The following is a 24,536-nucleotide window of genomic DNA, read 5'->3' as shown; positions in this document are numbered from 1 at the left end:
ATTTTCGCTCTGCGACTGATCGGCGATTGATTTTCCGGGTCGGGAGCAACTCAGCGTTCACTCGGCGATCAAAACTCGGCTCTCAGTCGCTATGTGTCAACTATCCAACAACTCGACCCGACCGGCTCGCCGACCGCTCTGCGACCGGATCGAATTTTCTAGCACGCCAGATATCTGATCTCAGATGGGCAACTGGGAATGAGTGACATGTCGAACAGCCAATGAGAACACAGGATACGGTGTGAGGGGAAATGCAGAAGAGGATATAGTTTATATCAGGATACACCGGCACACACACGTAGTATTTCTCAGAGCCGTAGATAGAGAGAGTTGCGACACTCCTTGATCTCGCCGCTACGCGGTCACGTGGTTCATGTAACCCTCAATAGTTCCAAACAAACTCGGCGCTGTCATGTTCTCAAATGGGACAGGCAGCAGTAAATGAAATATTAAACGGCAAATAATAAACATTTGTACAATTTCTGGGTATTTTCAACTGCGTTTACATTTACTGCATCTTACTGCAACCATAAAGTGGAAGATTGATGTTTATAATGATTTGTTAATAGGTCGTTCTTGTTAACACACAGTACATTATATTAGCATACATTACATAATGCGATATCATTAAGTAGTAGAGACAATATACAGTATAGACATTAAAGTTTTTTATGTTTTGTTTTTTGCATAAACTAATCTCCCTTCACTTTCCTGAGGATTCATAATAATAATCATTTTGGCTAAACACTAAGTCATGTGCTGGATTCATAAGGTTTACCTGCACTGAATGAACAGATTGATAAACACATTACCGTACCAAAAACATTATAGTGCAGGTACATGAAAAAGCATTCATTCATCTCTTATTTCATGAGTGATTAATAATTGATTCCTACATGTAATACATTAATGAATTCATTATGAATATATGCACTAGTTCATTTTGTCTAATGTAAGTGGTGGACAAGGTACACAAACCATGTAGTTGAGTTAAAGTAGAGATATCCAAGGTAACATATTACTCCAGTAAAAGTAGTAGTAAAAGTAAAAATACTCTTTACCTCCACTAAAGTACTAAACTAAATTTACCTTCAAATGTACTTAAGTATGAAAGTAAAAGTATAATGATTTATTGTGGTTCTAATGTTTTATGATCATTTCTGTAACAAGACTCTTGATTAATCAACTCATTTTAGGTGAAAAGACTCGTGTGTCATTAATTAAGCTTAACTGACTAAGCTAAATTGGGTTATACCTATTAATTAAGATAAACATGTAACATTTAGTGCTGAGCAAATGCTAAACAATAACAGTATTAAGTATATTAATGACATTAAATTCATAATTTTTTTAAAACAAAGCAACAAACAGCTAAAAATGTTTGATAAGTAGTGGAAATGAATGGGGCTCTATGGGATGTTTGGAACTATACAGAGCTCCACAACCCGGAAGCTGCGCAGAAAAAATGTCCCGCCCCCTTTCCAACGGTTCCCTATGGGAGTGTCGCCACTCTGTTCTCTCTACCGCTCTGGTATTTCTGATTTGATCGTCCTCTACAAAACATAATACCCACGCTGCATTACAAAATTATTAATTAACATCCACTTTACTGCAGAACAAGCCATATACTGTTTGTGTTGCCAAATCCACTCAGATTCATTTATTTTTCCTCTTTGATTTTACGCTGCACATCAGACCACAAACACTTTGATCACTCGCTACTTGTTGACGTGCATTTTTGGACGTGGTGTCATTAAAACCCTCGTCACTTCTCACGTGTGTTTTTGTTTAAAAGAAGAAAAAAAGGAGACCAGAGAAGCTCGCCTGCGATTCCAGTTGGTGATGGATCGTGTAGTGTGAAACCCCCTATCGCCGATCAGTCGTGTAGTGTGAAATATACACCGACTGAAAGACTCCCGGGTGCAAGAGATTCAGTTGTGTAGTGTGAACTGTACAGCGACCTGACGACTTGGAAAGTCGTGTAGTGTGAACTTGGCATAACCAATCCCACCCAAGTACACCCCAGTACAATATCCCAATACAATACAATGTCTGTATGCCACAAACATCATCCCACCCACCTTTAAACACTGGCCCAACACCATTCCCATTTATGCAGATGCTGTCTTATATTTTTAATGTTTTGGCTGAACAACTTAATTGTACATACTTTTATGTCATTTTTTATGTTCAACATTTAAATTGTAGATGCATGTTCTTAAAATCTTATTAAAATAAAATTCAATTACAAGATACATAAAACAACCACAGTTTACACAGTGCTTTAGTTTAACATTACTGTGGATACATAAATCTGCTCAATAAAAAATGAAAATGTAAGTACCTGCCCAGCAAAGATCCCACATACTCCAATGATGCACAGGATGTTAAATACGGCAGAACCCACGATTGTACCAACTCCCACATCTCCCTTGGTGATGAACACTCCTATTTAAACAGATTAGATTTTACAGCAAAATTTATATCATACCTTGCATGCTGTCCGTTAGGCTTTAGTCATTAAGGGCAAATTAGTGTGAGCAGTAAAGTGGAAGATACACTGTGGAAGATTACCTATAACAGAGGTGAAGAGTTCAGGAGCCGAGCTACCAGCCGCCATGAACGTCGCTCCAGCCACATCTTCACTCAGATGAAGGCGCTGAGACACGCAAACAACACACAAATACATGTAAAATACAATAAAAATGCATTCAATCATGTTACACAAAGAAGTAGGTAACAGTACAGTGTTATTTTACCTCACAGATCTTTTCCAGGGAGGGAACAAAGTAGTCATCACACACTAGTGCCAGGGCAAAGAACATATACATGGCCTTAATGAAAACAGAAAGAACACCTTCATTCACCTTCAAGTTCAATGAATTAACAACAAACATTAACCTAACTTTATTTATTTATTTTAATGCATTTTCTCCACATTTTGCTCTCGATTTAGCACACTCAATTCTGTCTTCTGCTGCTGAAAGATACCAGATTGCATCCTAGGAGAGCATGCCTCTTCCGACATGTGTACAGCCCTCCTCTTCTTGCCCCTGCTTTCTGCACAGGCTTCTCTTCCACCAATCAGGGTCCTTACACAGCATATGAAGACCCACCCACACGTAGTTCGGCCCCCACCCTGCAGATACGGTGGCCAATTAGTATCTGCTGCAGGCACTGCCAATTATGCCTGCCAGATGGCGCCCAGCCGACCAGTGGAAACACAGAGTGTCGAACCAAGGAGCTCAGAAACTCGGTGCTGGTGTGCTAGCGGAATATCCCGCTGCACCACCTGGGCACCACCCAACTTCATTTTAACATTTGGGAACTTTTAGGACTATGGACTAAATGTCTGAGCAGATCCAGTTAAACCAGGTAAACTTTATATGCAAACCCACTTAACTCATTATCACTGAACATGTTACACTTAAATGACTTAAAAATAATGATATGACTACAGCATCTATTCATTAAGACACTTTACAAAATCAGAAGGGTCTACAAAAACAGACTTTGATCAGTTGTGAAGATTGAAGCCAAGTCCTTTGGACTAATGGTGCTGTGAGGCACATACTCAAAACCTTAATGCTTGTAAATAAGTTTACACATAATATTTGTGCAACTCTACATACTTACCCTAAATATATTATCCTGATGTTTCCTTAGGGATACATAAAACATTAATAAAGACAGAGGCTCTTTTCAAGAAAGCTCTAAACACAAAAATAACAACTGAAAAAGCAGATTTCATAAACACTCCTGAAATGACATTACACACTGTCTACGTTTTTCAACACAGTGTTTGTAGTAAGTAAGTAATACAAGAAAAAACAGTCAGTTAAAAACTTATAACAGTAATAAGTACATTCTAGGTAAATGGAAAAGGATTGACCAAAAACATAGAAACAGCATGCCTACGTAGGATATATTTACACTCTGCTGCAGCATGTTATCCAACATGGAAAGGCTTGATGAAAAAAGGATGAACCCCAACACACCCTGTCCTTCAGATGCTCCACAATTCATGGAAATATAACATAATGAATTACTGGCAGGCTCTGAGTCAGGTGTAGGAGCAAATCTTTGAAAAGTGTTATTTACGGATAAATAAACGATTCTATCTGGTGCATGTTAATACTATAGGATCAGCTGGGTTAGCACAGTGAGCATGAAGCCAGAAACAGCATCCGTCAAACGCAAATTTCCTCAAATAGAGTTCAGTGATGCTGGGAGAGCTTTAACCATTTCTGGGAAATGTGCTTATATCAGAGGCGTCCATGGTGACTGGCGCTGTGAGTGTGTGTGTTAAGGATTAGTTATTCCAACATCTGCTTGTCCAAATACACACTAACCTTCATTCAGATGCTTGCTGCTAAAACTGATCATCTGATCCAAAACTAAAAGCTATTATGTATCTGATTTATTGTTGGGCTTTCTGTACTTCAGAACGTATGTTTGAATAAAGAGCATGTTAATACTTGCAAAGTAGTTTAACAACCTAAGAAATACTTTACTTGCTGTTAAATCAACAAATATTTGTATGTATGTATGTATGTGTTCATATGAGTAATATTCAGAGGAAAGCAAGATAAATGCTGTTAAATTTATGTAATCAGTTGCTTAAGAATGTTCAGGGTCACGGCAGTTCAAGTTTTACCAGGAAACACTGGACAAGGCAACAATCCATCAACGGGTTTCAAGTCTGTGTAGACGCCCAGCCAGTTGGATTCAGTTCAGATGCTCAAGCTGTGTGTGTGTGTGTTTGTTTATTTATGTAGTTATTGTATTCGTTTTTTCTTAATGGTTCTCCTATTTTACTGCACATACACTAATCAGCCATAACATTAAAACCACCTCCTTGTTTCTAGACACATTGTCCATTTTATCAGCTCCACTTACCATCTGTTTCTCAACATGCTTTGTTAGGCCCCTTTCATGCTGTTCTTCAATGGTCAGGACTCTCCCAGGACCACCACAGAGCAGGTATTATTTGGGTGGTGGATCATTCTCAGCACTGCAGTGACACTGACATGGTGGTGGTGTGTTAGTGTGTGTTGTGCTGGTATGAGTGGATAAGACACAGCAGCACTGATGGAGTTTTTAAACACCTCACTGTCACTGCTGGACTAAGAATAGTCTACCAACCAAAAAAATATCCAGCCAACAGCGCCCCGAGGGCAGCGTCCTGTGACCACTGATGAAGGTCTCAAAGATAATCAACTCAAACTGCAACAATAGATGAGTGATCGTCTCTGACTTTACATCTACAAGGTGGACCAACTAGGTAGGAGTGTCTAATGGATTGGACAGTGAGTGGACACTGTATTTAAAAACTCCAGCAGCGCTGCTGTGTGTGATCCACTCAAACCAGCACAACACACACTAACACACCACCACCATGTCATGCTGATAATTATCCACCACCTAAATAATATCTGCTCTGTAGTGGTCCTGTGGGGGTCTTGACCCTTGAAGAACAGGGTGAAAGCAGGTTTAAAAAGTATGCAGAGAAACATATGGACTACAGTCAGTAATTGTAGAACTACAAAGTGCTTCTATATGGTAAGTGGAGTTGATAAAATGGACAGTAAGTGTAGAAACAAGGAGGTGGTTTTAATGTTATGGCTGATGCTCTAAACGGGCTGAGACCTCTACAGTGTGTGGTCCTAAAATAAACCGAAATGAAACAGGAGAAATTGTCATTTTTGCTATAAAAAGAATAAATAAATTAAGCAGTCTCCAGATGAAACTATTATACAAATACAGAGAATCATGTGCTTAGTGCACTAGTTAATAGACATTGAAAGTGTTAAACTCTCCTAAAAGGGTTGAAAACTGGAACAATATGTCATATCAGACCAAAGAATGTAATTAAAAAACACCATAGAGCAGAACAAGGTACCACAAGCTCTAACAGTGTGGTCAGATGATCTACTTGTAACTCATGTAGGTCATAGGAGAGAATATTAAAAAAAAAACAACACCTAAGGCTGGATGAGTTTTACTGCAATAATTTTTTCCCATATTATTTTATATAAATATTTATTAAAATGATCAAATATTTACATGCTGAATTAAAATTAAAACTAGGAAGTTCATTAGTATTGAAACATTAACAATTTCCATAAATGTTAAATACATTTGATATAAAATCAGGTACATGTGCCCATTGGTTTCGAGGGTGTTGGACCCACAGTGACCATGACTAGGTTAAAATGGCTTTGCAAAAAGAATGAATGAACTAAACTATGTTTTATAGGGTTTCAGGTCAAGGTGATAAAGGCAGTTATAGTACAGCAGGTATCATGGGTGCAAATTTATGCCGTTGGCTGTTGATGTTAATGTTTGTATTTTGATCTGCATTATTTGTTTTATATCCAGATATATGGGAACATTAACAAACTACTTCTGTTTTCTCTCTAAAAATGTGTGCATATACATTTTTGTAGATTTACAGGTAGTTCTGTTCTGGAAAAGGGGTGTCACGCCACCACGGGGGCAATCCCCTCTCCCAGTTCAGCTCCATTGCGACGCTCAAAGTGCGGCAAGATCGAGGGCAGTTCGCAAAAACCAAAAGAATGCTGACACCCCACATTAGCAAAAAAACGGACTGGACAAAGCAAATGTGTAAACAAAGGAGCTGGTGAGACAATCAGTGAGAAGCCATAATATATAAGTGAACTTCCACCTGGAGCGTATCAATGCTCATAAGGCTCGTTTCTCATCAAAAGAGGTTAACAAAACATGCGCTATTGCACCTCTGTGCCACATTATGCCAGCCAAAATAGGCAGCGCACAGGGACACGATTCCAAACATAGAGCGCCACCTAAACGGCTGCCACCCTGTTACATAAAGTATGATAAAAGGAGTCTGAGAATGGCCACAGTCACTCTTTAACTAGCTTCTTTCTCCACTTTCACACCCAGCTAATTAAACAGTACACCACAACAGCAGTGACACATGATGTCACCGAGGATTTCATAAGGAACACTCGGTTCTGGCTCTCCATTCGCTGTCATTTAAATAAGAGCATTCACCCGTCAGGTCACCACACACACACACACAGTTCTACACTGGCAGGGCTTTAGTTCATGTATAGTGGGAAAGAAGCTAGAATAACATGGCTTGTATCACTTTCTGCACATAGAAAGATGCTTTCCTAAAACTACTTTAAATACCAAATACACGCTGTTTCATAAAAATGATGCTAATTCAGTTCACAACACTTGTATATATAATACAGATGTATATAAAGCATGGTATTCTATAGTTTAACAAGGATTAATATTATGTGAGTGTAGATCCTTGCAATATAAACTTGTTTTAAGGTGATATTGGCATCTTTGTATACTTACTTATAAATATTAGTATTTTAAATGTGTATATAAAGAAATAAATGGTGTCGCTCATGACCCAATCCTTATTCAGCATCATTAAATGTTATAACAGTGTTATTGCATAGGTCTATTAAAATTTGTATTCCCTATGACAAAAAAGCTTTAGTCAAACAAACAAGTTTGTTACCAAATGTTACAATAATTGCCACATAACCATTAATAAATTATTTTTTTACCAAAAATTGCATGATTTATTTTAATATATGATGCGGCAGCAGTCACCAATCTCGGTGAGTAAGCCACACTATTCCGCATGTTCCTGTCTTCCTGAAGCCCAGCTGCTATCCTACACCTCCAGCATGTTTGGGTTAGAAAGCCATTTGTTAACATTTCTGCCCTGCCAACTGTGTGGCTATTTGAATGTCAGGAAAAAAGAATTGCCAGATGGAAAGAGAGAAAACAATGATGTTGGAGATGTAAACCATGGAAAAGCTGCACAGAACTTACAGTAAATCATGTTAAGACTGCTCTGTTCTCCACAACTATTGTCAGCTTTGCAAATGCCTGCTTTACTGTTAAACAGAATAAATTAGCAAAAGCAAAAACAAACAATGTCAGTGGTGGGCATCGAGCCACTGCAGAGGTAAGCTAGTTGCATATTCTCTAAACCACTTTTTCTTGCGGGACAAAATGTACAAAAATGATAGTAAAAATAATATTCAGCTCTCAGATTCTTATCTAATAACTTATTAACAATATGTGTAATAAAATGTACACGTGCACACATATACTACTATATTTTAAATAGTTTTAAATACTAGTTTTAAATACTAGTTTTAAATACACACCTTTCTCAACTGCTACACAATTATGCAGGTATTCTTATATAAAAACTTATTTTAAATAAATTAAGCAGTCTCCAGATGAAACTATTATACAAATACAGAGAATCATGTGCTTAGTGCACTAGCTAATAGACATTAAAAGTGTAAAACTCTCCTAAAAGGGTTGAAAACTGGAACAATATGTCATATCAGACCAAAGAATGTAATTAAAAAACACCATAGAGCAGAACAAGGTACCACAAGCTCTAACAGTGTGGTCAGATGATCTACTTGTAACTCATGTAGGTCATAGGAGAGAATATAAAAAAAAAAAACCGCCTAAGGCTGGATGAGTTTTACTGCAATTATTAAACTAGGACTAGGAAGTTCATTAGCATTGAAACATTAACAATTTCCATAAATGTTAAATACATTTTATATAAAATCAGGTACATGTGCCCATTGGTTTCGAGGGTGTTGTCAAAATAAAACTTATTTTAACCTGAATTCTCTTATTCACACAAAAAATGGCAAATCCTCTTAGGTTATATCAGAATTCTAAATTAGTCAACATTATTAAGGCAACTCAGTGTAAATGTAGGTCCCCCAACAGGTTTACTCCAATTGATTTTCACTCTCACTCACTCACTCACTCACTCACTCACTCACTCACTCTCACTCACTGTCTTAACTGCTTATCCAATCAGGGTTCGGGGAGGACCCGGACCGCCCCGCCTGGGGATCGAACCCAGGACCTTCTTGCTGTGAGGCGACAGTGCTACCCACCGAGCCGCCCAATTGAGTTTCAGACACATTTAAATAATTATTAAAGCAAACCAGATGGAGCTAACCACAAGTGTCACAGCAAAGAGTCTGCATACTTTCACGTGTTTATACTTTTGTAGCAAAACTTACTGCTATGATGTGCACGGCCACAGCTCCCTCCATCCGCTCCTCTTTGGTGAAGATGTCAGAAGGAAACTCATGAACACCTGAAGAAAAATAACACACACAAATGTCAAGTTCGGAACTGCAAATTTATCTCAGATGGAACTAAATATAAGTTTTAATTCAGTTCCTGTAATATATCTTTTTTAAATCTATATCTGTGATTAAAATATGACAAATTACTAGAGCTTTGGTTAAACAAGCATTGACATGATTTTCACCAACACAAATTGATTACGTCTATTTGAACTATTTCTATTTTTTACTCCATTAAGAGTGAAAATAGAGATTTCTCCACTTCTTGGCTCTTGGTCTTTCTCACATTAAGGTGCAAGACTATGGTAAAATGGTTTATCAAAATTTACATTAGTATTTACTCCTTTGAATGAATTTAATCCTAAGTGATTTACAGTTGAGGTAAGCATTTGATTAAGAACCTGACAGTGGCAGCTTGGTGAAGCCTTAAACCTGCCTTCCAAATGATAATCTAAAGCCTTAACCTCTCATTTACCACTGTCCAAATGTATTCTCTAATTGATAGATTTAACAGAGATGGAATATCATGCACTTTAGTGTACAATGTTGATCTGCAGGCTGTGGATCCTGTATTATGTCTGACTGTTTTTGGCACATGCTGAACTATTATTTCCTTGGTGTTTTACAGCTCTTACTGATGGTGAGCAAAATGACTCTGCTTTGGTCATTAAAGTCTCTGGTTGGTGCTACACTTTCTATTATACAAGCTACCTGACTGCTACTTAACCTTGGTGCACTGGTGAGTACTTGACAGAGCACAACGTCTGCATCAAGCTCTGTGTGTCCATGGTGCAGTGTAAAGTGGGTCACGCACTTGCAAGTGTGTGTTAGCATTTGCTGTATGTAGAACTATGACCAGCTAAATCTTCTAGTTTTGATCATGAAAATAAGTATTGAATGACTTTCAAGTAGAGAATAAAATTAAGTCCTGTGTTCCTTTAAGATTGCATCCTATTTTCACCAGCGTTGTTGGCTTTATTTACTCTGCATCTGATCTGCCTTTTGTTAGACCTAATTTAACTGTTCTGTAATTGCAGCAGTATGGCTGTGGTTGGGTAGTGGCAGCAAGAGAAAGGAGAAGTCTGTGAGAATAAGCCAGTAAGGATTATGGGTTTGTCATGATTAATAACAGCCTAAATGCCTGACATCAGGAGGTTGATGGAGTTCAGAGAAAAGTTAAGATGCAGGGCATCAGAACAGGACATGCAAGACATGCAGCAAGTAAAAGTGGAAGTAGAAGTTTACATTTTCAGCATTTAGCAGACGCTTTTATCCAAAGCAATTTACACAATGAGCGGAACACAATGAGCAATTGAGGGTTACGGGCCTTGCTCAGGGACCCAACAGTGGCAACTTGGTGGTGGCGGGGCTTGAACCGGCAACCTTCTGTTTACTAGTCCAGTACCTTAACCACTGAGCTATCACTGGCCCCACAGTTCAAGTTAAAGTGTATATTACATAAAATGGCCAAAAAAATATAAAGGATTATAGAAATGCATTGTTCACACGTGCCCCTGTAAATTTACTGAACTTAACGGGATGGATTTAATATATATTTAATACATTTACTGTTGTGGAAAGTAGGTAAGCTGACTAGTAATTCTTTCACCTGAGTCTGATTCACTGGGCGAAAGACAGAGACTCTCATATAGGGCGATATTTTAGTAGCTCCACTTAATTGACTGCATGTCTTTGGACTGTGGGACGAAACCAGAGGAAAACTCTACACAAAAAGGGCCTGGACCGCTCCACCCTGGAATCAAACCCAGGACCTTCTTGCTGTGAGGCGACAGTGTTACCCATCAATCCACTGTGTTGCCCTACTTCCAATCAGAACACTTCAAATCAATTGCACCATCAATGTGCAGGTCACGTAAAAAAGACCAGTTGTAATACAGAGCTCTATTTCCAAGCCTTGTGACTTCCAAGTTGTCTATGCTGACTATGTGGTCTATTGTAACTGTACATTTCAGAAAACACCTTACAATATTATAAATACTTTCTGCTAATTCTTCTGTGTATATAATTTAAAACATGCCAATAATTGCAGTGTACATTGCTGCACATGTGAAGCTTCTTCGCCATGGCCAAGCAGAAACCCCAACAAAAAGCCTGAAACTGGTCAGATTTTCACTTGCTGATTTCCCTGCATCTAGAAAGCTGGTGTCTCATCTGTCTAAGTGTGACTGCTTTGTTAACAAGCCATTCAGCAGCTCAGCATGCCACCTTGATGGCTCTATTGATAAACTCTAGCCCACAGATTGGACTGTAAAGTTGCAAGCAGCAGCTGCAGCAGGGCATCTGAAAGGCTAAGGCTGCACTCAGCAAACTTTAAGGTGGTGGGAATGTTTAAGTTTTAAGCTCTCTCAAGTGTTATAACTGTACTTGTTTCTATACTGACAGCTATTGATGGCAACTTCAGCACTAGTACAGCTACATTTTGGGTTTAAATCCTAATTGTAGCTGTATTGACAGCCCTGTAAAACCCAATAGTGTCAGTTTAGTAAAGTCTGGCTTTGAACTTTGAATGTTCTAATCAATATGAATGACTACATAGGAATGGTTGATATGCATTTTTCTATTTTATGTTTCTGCTTTAGGGAAAATTGGGAAAGCCAGGTAGTCAAATTTGGAAATTTTTGGCTGATTTTAGTTGCTTATAGTGAGTAAATGAATTTGAGTGTGTTGCCCTGTGATAGATTCCTGCCTTGCATCCAATACTTTTGAGTGGTGCCAGACCAACCATAATCTTGACCAGGATAAAAAGTTAGTACAAATAAATGACTAAATAAGTACTTTTGGGAAATATTGAATAATTGGTGTTTAGCCTATTTAACTTGGATACATTTTACTGCCATTGTTCAGAATGCTGTTTGTGTATATATTCAACTACATACAATAATTTTGCAATGATTTTGTACAATTAAAAGCAGTTTGAGAATTAAACCTAAGTGGTTTTTTACCAGTTGAAAGGCACAACACAAATCCGTAGATTTTTTTTCTGTTTGAAATTACCTGGATTTAGCATTCATTTTTCAGAAAATAAGATCTTAAGTCATGCTAATAGACAAACACATTTTGGCTAAACTAAAACACAAAATAGAAAACAACTAATGTTTATATTAAATACATTTCTTCATCATTTACAGTCAATCCTGGAAAAGAGTATTCCATTATGGTTGATATACAGTAGTTAGTAAAATTATAATAAGCAGTTACTGGACCTGTTGCTGGGTTGATGCCATTCTACGTCCCTGTCCCTAAATTTCATCCACATTCACTCAACCAAAAATCTAAAATCTCCACCCAACTCTTCAGTGATTGTTTAGTAAAGATGCAAGAATAAGTGTGAATGGAGCTTTAAATCCAATAATTGGCTGACATTATTGTGTATGGAAAAAAAAATATTAGCACAGGAAGCAGTAAAAAAAAAAACCAACTTAGTACATCGTAGAGTACACTGAAAGACTATTCAGTACAGTAGTATGCAGTTAGGGGAAAGAACCTTTGATTTGAGAAGAATCTGAAAGAGTTTTGAAGAGTAGTACTGTACTAATGTTCTGATACTTGGGTGTTTGTGGTGTTTAAGGCAATTAACTGAAGTTTTTTTATTTTCCTAATAGCCTATTTTTTGCATATCAACTACATTTAATTTATACATTGTGTTATTATCCTGTGCATTTTTCCATACATTTTTCTTAAGTCAATGCAAGTTGTAGGAAATAACTGTAACTGTCTTTATCTGGCTTAAGGTGGTAAGAAGTTGTTGCTCAATATTTTATTTTCCTTCCTATTGCAAATAAAGTGAAGATTTCTGATGAACATGAAAAATAAACACTAAAATGGGCTTTCTCATTTATAGCCCTCCTGCTAATTAAGTCATAGACATAACAATAAAAGCCACAAGCCAAACAGATCACAAATAAAACATTGCAGACTTCCTGGCTTAATGGCTAGCAATTAATGTTAGGCACAGAGGGGTAGAGTTTACATAAAACACATATACAGCATATAAGCATATAATCTGCTATGAAATCACATTTAATGGAAGTAATATACTGTATATACTGTATATATATACAGTGTATCACAAAAGTGAGTACACCCCTCACATTTCTGCAAATATTTCATTATATCTTTTCATGGGACAACACTATAGACATGAAACTTGGATATAACTTAGAGTAGTCAGTGTACAGCTTGTATAGCAGTGTAGATTTACTGTCTTCTGAAAATAACTCAACACACAGCCATTAATGTCTAAATAGCTGGCAACATAAGTGAGTACACCCCACAGTGAACATGTCCAAATTGTGCCCAAATGTGTCGTTGTCCCTCCCTGGTGTCATGTGTCAAGGTCCCAGGTGTAAATGGGGAGCAGGGCTGTTAAATTTGGTGTTTTGGGTACAATTCTCTCATACTGGCCACTGGATATTTAACATGGCACCTCATGGCAAAGAACTCTCTGAGGATGTGAGAAATAGAATTGTTGCTCTCCACAAAGATGGCCTAGGCTATAAGAAGATTGCTAACACCCTGAAACTGAGCTACAGCATGGTGGCCAAGGTCATACAGCGGTTTTCCAGGACAGGTTCCACTCGGAACAGGCTTCGCCAGGGTCGACCAAAGAAGTTGAGTCCACGTGTTCGGTGTCATATCCAGAGGTTGGCTTTAAAAAATAGACACATGAGTGCTGCCAGCATTGCTGCAGAGGTTGAAGACGTGGGAGGTCAGCCTGTCAGTGCTCAGACCATACGCCGCACACTGCATCAACTCGGTCTGCATGGTCGTCATCCCAGAAGGAAGCTGACGCACAAGAAAGCCCGCAAACAGTTTGCTGAAGACAAGCAGTCCAAGAACATGGATTACTGGAATGCCCTGTGGTCTGACGAGACCAAGATAAACTTGTTTGGCTCAGATGGTGTCCAGCATGTGTGGCGGCGCCCTGGTGAGAAGTACCAAGACAACTGTATCTTGCCTACAGTCAAGCATGGTGGTGGTAGCATCATGGTCTTGGGCTGCATGAGTGTTGCTGGCACTGGGGAGCTGCAGTTCATTGAGGGAAACATGAATTCCAACATGTACTGTGACATTCTGAAACAGAGCATGATCCCCTCCCTTCGAAAACTGGGCCTCATGGCAGTTTTCCAACAGGATAACGACATCAAACACAACCTCCAAGATGACAACTGCTTTGCTGAGGAAGCTGAAGGTAAAGGTGATGGACTAAACCCAATTGAGCACCTGTGGCGCATCCTCAAGTGGAAGGTGGAGGAGTTCAAGGTGTCTAACATCCACCAGCTCCGTGATGTCATCATGGAGGAGTGGAAGAGGATTCCAGTAGCAACCTGTGCAGCTCTGGTGAATTCCATGCCCAGGAGGGTTAAGGCAGTGCTGGATAATAATGGTGGTCACACAAAATATTGACACTTTGGGCACAATTTGGACATGTTCACTGTGGGGTGTACTCACATATGTTGCCAGCCATTTAGACATTAATGGCTGTGTGTTGAGTTATTTTCAGAAGACAGTAAATCTACACTGCTATACAAGTTGTACACTGACTACTCTAAGTTATATCCAAGTTTCATGTCTATAGTGTTGTCCCACGAAAAGATATAATGAAATATTTGCAGAAATGTGAGGGGTGTACTCACTTTTGTGATACACTGTATATATATATATATATATATATTACATTCAAGCATCATAGAGATCCCTGTCCTATGATGACAAATTCTAACCTTCCACTTCATGCTGGACGATTATAGTAAGTGTACAACAATCACACTATAAACCATATAAGGATCTGAAAAGTGTACACTAATGGAAAAAGTAGGCAACTTACTTGTGTTTGTATGCATATGTGCTTGTTTGAGCACTGTATTTTTATAAACAATACACAAATTTATTTGATATGTGCATGCAAAAATTTAATAGATTACAAGATCTACGTTTAAAGCAAAGTGTGAGCTCTAGCGCCTTTAAATGTCCACCTTCTCCTGCTCCTGACAACACTTACAAACATGAACATATGGTTGCATTTAGTTTTTTTTGCCACAAGTGTTTAAAAAACAACTGGGTGGCACATTATCTAATGCGAAAGACATTTGTTTGAAGAGAGTAAAGGAGACTGAGGGAAAGTGGAATCTGGAAACACAGTGCTAAACTTGTGACATCATAGTGTTATTTATTTTTCATTGTGAATGAAAAATAAATACGCTGTCTTCATCCTACGCTGCTGTAAGAAGACCTAACGTTCCATTGTCCTTTAGTTCACTGTACATAGTATACAATACTGTTCTAGCCTATTGTGCAGCACAGAGACACAACAAACTCTTTAAACTAAGTGAAGGCATAATGTAGCTGAAGAACAAAAGAAATTACAACAGGATTGTTGATCTTTTGTGCACGTTTGGGTGCACATGTGAGGAATGATTCTCATTGAACGATTTAACATGGGGTAGTGAGTTCAGTAAGCGCCAGAGGGATCCTGACACGCTCAAATCCTAGCCAGCATTTTCCACAGAACAGACCTCAGGAAAAAACAGTGAGGGAAGAGTGGGTATAGGAAATAATATGTAGAATGGGGGTTACAGATAGAAACGATTCTACTTCTACTTAATTATAATAATAATAACAGTAATAATAATAATAATAATAATGGCAGTGCTGAGGGGGTGCAGCTGTTTATTATGCTAGCCCACCACTGCTAAAATCCGAATCAAATCTCAGCAGTGCTATCGGCCAATACAGACATGATTGGCTATGTCTGATGTGGGGTGGCTGAGGTCCTGCGAAGAACTGGCGCCCGGTCTAGAGTATTCCTGCCTTGCACCCAGCAATGGAAACGGACCTGCCACGGCCCTGATCAGGAAAAGCGGTTAATGAAAGTTATATAAAATTTATAAATGGCATATACACTGATCAACCATAACAATAAAACTACCTCCTGGTTTCTACACTCACTGTCCATTTTATCAGCTCCACTTACCATATAGAAACACTTTGTAGTTCTACAATTATTGACTGTAGTCCATCTGTTTCTCTACACTTTTAGCCTGCTTTCATGCTGTTCTTCAATGGTCAGGACCCCCACAGAACCACCACAGAGCAGGTATTATTTGGGTGGTGGATCATTCTCAGCACTGCAGTGACACTGACATGGTGGTGGTGTGTTAGTGTGTGTTGTGCTGGTATGAGTGGATCAGACACAGCAGCACTGCTGGAGTTTTTAAATACCGTGTCCACTCACTGTCCACTCTATTAGACTCTCCTACCTATTATTGATCCACCTTGTAGATGTAAAGTCAGAGACGATCGCTTATCTATTGCTGCTGTTTGAGTTGGTCATCTTCTAGACCTTCATCAGTGCTCACAGGACGCTGCCCACGGGGCACTGTTGGGTGGATATTTTTAGTTGGTGGACTATTCTCAGTCTAGCAGTGACAGTGAGGTGTTTAAAAACTCCATCAGCATTGCTGTGTCTGATCCACTCATACCAGCACAACACACACTAACACACCACCACCATGTCAGTGTCACTGCTGTGCTGAGAATGATCCACCGCCCAAATAATAACTACTCTGTAGTGGTCCTGGGAGAGTCCTGATTAATGAAGAACAGGGTGAAAGGGGGCTAACAAAGCATGCAGAGAAACAGATGGACTACAGTCAGTAATTGTAGAACTTCAAAGTGCTTCTATATGGTAAGTGGAGCTGATAAAATAGACAGTGAGTGTAGAAACGAGGTGGTTTTAATGTTATGGCTGATCAGTGTATATTACAGTACATTAGCAAGTTGCCAACAAAAATACACATCACTTAACTCACTTAATTACAGCTTTTATTTAGCTTTTAGCTAAATAAAACCATGTAGATTTTTATTTAGCAGTATATCATAAAGGGCTTATAAAGGTGTCATATCCAACCAAACATTTCTGTTAGGTAATGGGTTACGGTTAAATGTAATACTCATCTGTTATTAAAATTCCTTGTGGTGCCCAAGTCTACAATCTGCAAGCTCCAGCCAAAGTATGCAAATTATAACATTTAGAGTTAGTAGCATGTTTCAGGTCTTTTGTATCCTCTGTTCACATGTATGACTGGTGTTGTGTCGGTCAACATAAAACAGGCATGTGTACACGGACCCTAGCCAACAATGAACTGAAGAACTAAATAGCTCAGTGTATAAAGATAACAGTAATTCTAGCAATAGACATTTACAAACTGAGCGCTGGTCTGGCTGACAGAAGGCAGAAACCGGTCCCCAAGCTCAAAACCAGGCCCCTGCTAGCAGCGTACAAAATTCCTGGCACCCCATTACTCTATTAATTTATACAGGCATGGAGTTGAGTTGGAGTTCCTGACTTGCAGACTGCACAAGCAGTAAGCTTGATTAGAGGCATGGTATCAGTCATGAATACACACATGGAGAAGGGCTGAGCTAAGATTACTGAGCCTAGATGTTCCATAAAGGATTACATTTTAAGTACAAAGATTCAAGATGGAGCAGCACAGTGGCTCGGTCCTGTTTTTTTTTTGCATGTTCTCCCAGTGTCTGCGTGGGTTACCTCCGGCATGCAGTCAGGTTAATTGGAGACACTGAATTGCCCTATAGGTGAATGGGTGTGTGTATGGGTGTGTGTATGTGTATGTGTGTTTGCCCTGCGATGGACTGGCACCCCGTCCAGAGTGTTACTGTGTGTCTTGTGCCCACTGAAAAGCTGGAATAGGCTCCAGTACACCCCCCCCCCCCCCCCCCCATGACCCTAACTGAACAAAAGTGAGTGCGTGAGATTCAAGATGTCATTTATAAATGCTTTATAGCATTATGAAAGGTGCCCACTGGTGTCCAAACATAAACACACTCAAGTCCTACCTGTTACGTAATCCTTAAGAGTTTTTAACAGGCTGCATAAATTATACATGGGAATCAAATCCCATCTGATACAGCGTTTAAGACCTGAATTTAATACTTCACAGGTTTGTTAATACTTGGGATCAATTTGTTGTATCACTACTTTCTTAGGCTTTGACCTCACAAAAGCATATCAATTATCTGTGCATTTCCAAATAGGTATTGGTTTTTAGAAATGTATCCAAAACAGAGAGTGTGTGTGTTTTTCTATGTCTGTGTTAGTGTACAGCTCCACATCATTACACAACGATACACTGTCCATTTAGTGTACATGCAATAGCATAATAATGAGACAATCTCAAACTGGAGTTTGGCATTTTCCCCCCAATTCTCTCCCAATTTAGTCGTACCCAATTACCCGATAGCATTACGCTTCCTTTCTACTAACTATGTTAAACCCTACTTTGACTGAGGAGAGCTGTGACTAACACACACCCCCTCCGATACTGAATTGTACCTAGCCACTAGGATGCATAAAGCAGTGCATTGTAGTGCCGTTCCCAAGCCCGGATAATTAGGGAGGGTTGTGTCAGGAGGGGCATCCGGACTTAAAAACTGTGCCGAATCAATAATGCGGATCACGATCTGCCAGCGACCCCTATCGGGAGCAGCTGAGGAAATAGAAGACGAGTTCATATGTGGATCAGCTTTGTGTACAGAGAGACACACACTGCTCCACATTATTCTCTGACTCCATCAATCAGCCAGCAGAGGTCATAACTGCATCAGTTATAAGGAATCCTCTCTTGCACCCTGCCCTTAAACAACAAGCCAATAGTTGTTTGTGTAGGTGCCCAGCCTGTCGGGTGACAGCCTGTCTGGTTTTGTCCCATGCTACACAGCTTCTGGACTAGCATGTTTTCTTTGCTGTCAAGGGTGCTCGGTGAACGTATCTATCCTAATCTTGCGTTGGCACTTTTTGGATATAATGATTCTATAAATGCTTTTTCACAACTACAGCAACAGTTCTTGATGACGAGTATGGTGGCAGCTAAGAAGATTATGCTTCTTTGCTGGAAGTCTCCCCAATCCCCTTCTTTTGGAAGGTGGCTGTCTGAGATGTCAGTGGTTGCTCAGCTGGAGAGATTGAGGTGTTCTAGCGCAGCCGCACGTGGGTGTGCTGAGTTATTATGGAACACATTGAGTTAGGAAGACCATAGGGAATTATTTGTTTATTATTATTTATTTATTTATTTTTTAATATTATTATTATTGGTTATTTTTTAATTGTTTAAATATGTATTTATTTTTCTTCTTCTCTAATTGTATTTAGTTTGATCATCTGTTTTGTATTTGTGTGTAGGGGTTGATGTTCTGTTTGTTCATGTTGTTCTTCATGAAAACTTAAAAAAAAAAAAAAAAAAAAAAAGCTGCTTTTAAATTAGTTACGTGACATCTAATGTCAATGTATAAATCAAAACTCTAAATCAGTGCAATTACCCCATCAATCATTGAACACATGAACACAAAAGGTGTCAAGTCTAAAATAAAACTCAACGTTTCTCCCCTAGTACTCATCCTGCTCTCGAAAGATGTCAAATTCTTGGAAATACGGATGTTTCTGCCAGCATGTGTGGCAGTGAATAATAAATCATGCAATGTTGAGATCAGGTCAGGCCCAGATGGAGAAAGAAACAGAGAGAAAGAAAGAAACTGACTAAGAAAGAAAGAAAGAAGAGCTCTTACTGGGACAGGACAGTCATGTTAAAGACTTCAATAGGCCAGTGGGATTGTGGAAAGGGCACATGGAAATACTGGCATTTAATCAGGACACCGCTGGACGTGGCAGGAAAGAAAGAGGGGAACTGGAAATCAGATTTCTAGGGCAGTAAGAAATTCGGAGAACTTTCTAATCATGGTGAGCAAATCATTAAAGCAAAGTGTGACTCTTTGGTTAAACTCTTGGATTGCTTTTAACCTGAGATGTCATTCGTGTACTTCTAATCAGTAATCTGTTAGTGATGCGTGAGTGCCAGGGTAAATACTGGAACTAATAAGATTGATCATATTAGTACTATTTTATTATCTCTGCACTGCAGCTACATGGCACTTCAAACTACAATTATAAAACCCACAACACTGGAATAATCTTCCTAAAGAATGAAATAGTCTCAATCTTCAAGCCCAGTGATGTCTGGCTCCATTCCTAGGGGTCCAGGGTCTGAGCAGTCTGGTAATCTCATGGTCTCTCCCACCTGCTGACCAGTTTTGTATGATATGTTGGGTCATCTGGCTGTCCTGAGTTTGGTGAGTTTGCTGTTGTTGTGTCTCTCACATGCAATCGCTCAGGTTTGTTGACATTGATGGAGGTAAGTGCTGCTGTCCCAAAAGAGCCCTCATGGCCGCTCAGGTGGTGCAGCGGTAAAAACACATGCTGGAACCAGAGCTGGGATCTCGAATACATGAGGCTGAGCGGCCACATGAAAAACGATTGGCCTGTTGTTCAGATATGGGCGGGAGTAAGCCGGATAGGGTCCCTCTCTCATGACTGGTGCAATTACGACCTCTGGCTGATTGATGGCGCCCGCACAGAGACGAGAAAAGAGTGCTCCTAGGGTGTGTCCCTCCGCACTCGTCAAAGTGTAGGTGATAAGGTGCATACGGCATGCTGTCCACGTGTCAGAGGGGGCGTGGGTTAGCGTCGTTCTCCTTAATCAGAGCAGAGATCGGCATTGGTGGAGAGGAAGCATGGTGCAATGGGGCAATTGGACGTGCTAAAAGGGAGAAAAAGGGGAGAAAATGCATAGACAAAAATATAAAATGTATATAAAAAAAAGAGCCCTCATGGCTGTGGTACCTTCTAGTTCCTCTCCTTTATAGTTATATGTAATAATGAGGGGTTCTGGAGTCCCATACGATACTCAACTTTTGATTTTGTTCATATCACATTTCAAATACATCCTCTGTTTTTACTCTGCGATGGCTCTGACGTGAACCTTTTTACCCTCTTGACGCTAAAGCCTTTTGACAAACCAAGAAGGTTGTAGGTCCCTGTTGAGTCTAGTTCCTTTTAACGTTTCCTCCTTGTAATATTTAGAAAGTTTTTCCTTGCCACTGCTGCCTGTAGCTTGCTCATCAGGGGTTTTTGGTCCTGGAATCAAAATTTAAAATAAATTTGACTTGACTTGCAGCTTCCCTGAGATGACAAATCATGCTAACATCTCCACCAGCAAACAGTCCATCCCCACTACCGCTCCCTGTTTGGGTTCAGCATAAGCTTCGGGCCCTTTTGTAAAGTAAACCATGGCAACTAGCACACCATCTAACACCAAGTGCACCAAGTGTACCTTTGGCAAAAGTAATTTATGCAATTCTGTAATGGCAGCACTAATGCAGAAAAATCCATTGAGATTTTAGAGCAACACAAGCAGCTTTCAAGACGACAATGACAAGACAATGCAAAACCACAAGCTGCTCACATTACAAAAGTATAACTGCAGAAGAAGAAGGTACTGGTACTAGACTGGTCTGCCTGCAGTCCTGACCTGTCCCCAATAGAGAATGTGTGGAGAGTTTTGAAACAAAAAGGTCTCAGTGACAAATCTGTACTGTTGCACACCTTAAGACATGTTGGCAGTAAAAATGGGACAAAATAAAACCTGAAACACTTTTAAGTCTTTTAAGTGCTGTAAGTTATTTGGAATGAGTTGCAGACCCGAAATGCAGGAATGGATGTAAATTAGGGATGTAACGATGCACCAAAAGACAGTTAAAAATCGGTGCACATGTGCCACGATTCGAATAGGTTATTCATTTATTTAAGATGAATCGATATTCACTTTAAACAGCAGAGGGCGCTGGCGCTATTCACCTCACCTGGTTGACGGCACTTCACAAAGTTGCCAGGTAGGGGATTTTCCAGCCAAATTTATTTATGTACGGATACTTTGTTTATTTGTATTATTCATTTATTTATATAATGTTGGATTTCAGTTTTTTTTTTTTTTTTTTTACACAATAAGCATTATTTGACATGTACCTACTTCAGAAATAAAAGGACATTCATTATGTAGATAAATAAAAGATAAGCACAAATACAGTATTTTATTTTAGTTTTTAAAGAGAAATAATAAAAGGAAACTTTTTAAAAAATCTTGAAAAAATCGTATTGTGAACCCAGTATCGTGAATCATATCGCATCGTGGGTAGAGTGTATCATTACATCCCTAATGTACATTAACAAATAAAATAAATTTGACCAGAAAAAACATGAAATATCTAGGGTTCATACTGTCAAATTAAAGTCAAAATAATGTTAGAAACACTGCTTTTTTAATTATTTGTATTTCCATTCTGTCCCAACTTTTTCTGATTCGGTGTTGTATATTATTTAGGTCAATCATCATTTAATTTTTTAACATTTTTGCAAACTTGGGAACGTGTGGGTATTAAGCTCAGGTGAGCAAATACAACAACAACAAAATACAAACGTATTCACAATGGGAGCCATGTGCACCTTTCAACCCCCTCTTATCCCATTCCATTCATATTTACTGTTATACTGTGTGGGAACATTTAACTGCTCTCTTTCTCTCTCTCACACACACACACACACACACACACGCACACACGCACACACACACACACTTTCTCCCTCTCTTTGTTAATCTCTCTATATATACACATGCACACAAACTAAAAGATTAAAGGAATTCTAAATGTGGACGTCTGAATAATTCATTCCTGCACTTCTTAGTAAAAGCCCTTTGCTACGCTAAAACTTCTTTAGCATCAGCATGCTGGGAATGACACACAGCGCACTGCAGCAAAACACACACACACACACACACACACACAACCACATACCCACAACACACCCGCACAATCAACAAATACTCTCTACACATGGTGCACACAAAAAACATGCATCCTAAAACTTCTTTAGCATCAGCTTGCTGGGAATGACACACACACACACACAACCACTACCCACAACACACCCACACAATCAACACACACACACTCCACGTGACACAACAACACATACACACACACACACACACACACACACATATAACCACATACCCACAACACACCCACCTAATCAACACACACAGCACAACAACACTTACACACACAGATGTATCATAAAACTTCTTTATTATCAGCCTGTTGGGAATAAAACACAGCACACTGCAGCAAAACACACACACACAAACACACACACACACACACACACACACGCACACACACACGCACAATCAACACACACTTTCTCCACATGACACAACAACACACACACACGCATCCTAAAACTGGGAATGACACACAGCACACTGCAGCAAAAAAAAACACACACACACACACACACAACCACATACCCACAACATGCTCGCACAATAAAAAAAAAAAACTCTCTCCACATGACACAACAACACATACATACAGACGCATCCTAAAACTTCTTTAGTATCAGCCTGCTGGGAATGACACACAGCACACTGCAGCAAAACACACACACACATACAACCACAACACATCTACACCCCCGCTACACATGCACACACACATCTACACACACAGTTGCTGTAGCACTGCCCTACAGGTACACACTCAGTGTTTTATTTAGGCCTCCCTGTACCGTGAGGTTGGCGCTGATCATGTGACCGGGTCTGTGTTTAATTGCAAACACATTATTGAGGTGGAATGCTCGTAAAGGAATGGGTTATGCCAGCACAACAAAAGAAAGTGAGGACAGGGAAACGGAAAAACACGCCATTGCGTGAGGTGTTGTTTTGAGATCTGACTAGACAGGAGAGACACTGACGGATCTAATCTGACGTAAGTGAGCAAATCAGCATGAGGACAGACTCCACCGATTCACAGCATAAACAGAAAAAGCACAGCAACAGACATGCTAAATAAGATACAGTGCACTCTTAAGCACTTCCTTCTCGACCATCTTGCTTTTTGCCTTTCCTTTCAAGCATGTCTTCTCTGAGCATGGTCCATATGACTCATCAGAGGTGTTTTATTGACTTTTCAAGCTCTCTGGACCTCTGGGACTCACGAGAGGAAAGCAGAAACCAAACACAGACGAGCAAAATTAAAACAGTACATGTGAGTGAGTGAATAAACGAATGAAACTTTTTAAATAGCAGATACATGGCACTGCTGTGACACTGACATGGTGGTGGTGTGTTAGTGTGTGTTGTGCTGGTATGAGTGGATAAGACACAACAGGTTTTAAACACCTCACTGTCACTGCTGGATTTAGAAAAGTCCACCAACCAAAAACATCCAGCCAACATCCTGTGGGCAGCGTCCTGTGACCACTGATGAAGGTCTAGAAGATGACCAACTCAAACAGCAGCAATAGATGAGCGATCGTCTCTGACTTTACATCTACAAGGTGAACCAACTAGGTAGGAGTGTCTAATAGAGTGGACAGTGAGTGGACATGGTTTTTAAAAACTCCATCAGTGCTGCTGTGTGTGATCAACTCATACCAGCACAACAATCACTAACACT

The 24,536-nt window shown here is 39.5% G+C and overlaps 1 protein-coding gene across 1 annotated transcript in view; it reads right to left on the bottom strand.

The window, feature by feature from the left end:
- The window catches only part of slc24a3 (solute carrier family 24 member 3), a 69,418-nt gene that overhangs the window by 11,287 nt on the left and 33,595 nt on the right, over positions 1-24,536 (bottom strand). Inside the window, exons 3-6 of the mRNA XM_062994794.1 lie at positions 9,078-9,154; positions 2,760-2,834; positions 2,575-2,659; positions 2,345-2,448 (exon numbers count right to left, since the gene is read on the bottom strand). Of these exons, the coding sequence (XP_062850864.1) occupies positions 2,345-2,448; positions 2,575-2,659; positions 2,760-2,834; positions 9,078-9,154 (341 nt within the window). The remainder of the gene's footprint in view (positions 1-2,344; positions 2,449-2,574; positions 2,660-2,759; positions 2,835-9,077; positions 9,155-24,536) is intronic.

The sequence above is a fragment of the Trichomycterus rosablanca genome, chromosome 5, assembly GCF_030014385.1.
Source record: "Trichomycterus rosablanca isolate fTriRos1 chromosome 5, fTriRos1.hap1, whole genome shotgun sequence".
Taxonomy (NCBI): domain Eukaryota; kingdom Metazoa; phylum Chordata; class Actinopteri; order Siluriformes; family Trichomycteridae; genus Trichomycterus; species Trichomycterus rosablanca.
The sequence above is the reverse complement of the archived record's forward strand: the minus strand, read 5'-3'. Positions and strand labels throughout refer to the sequence as shown.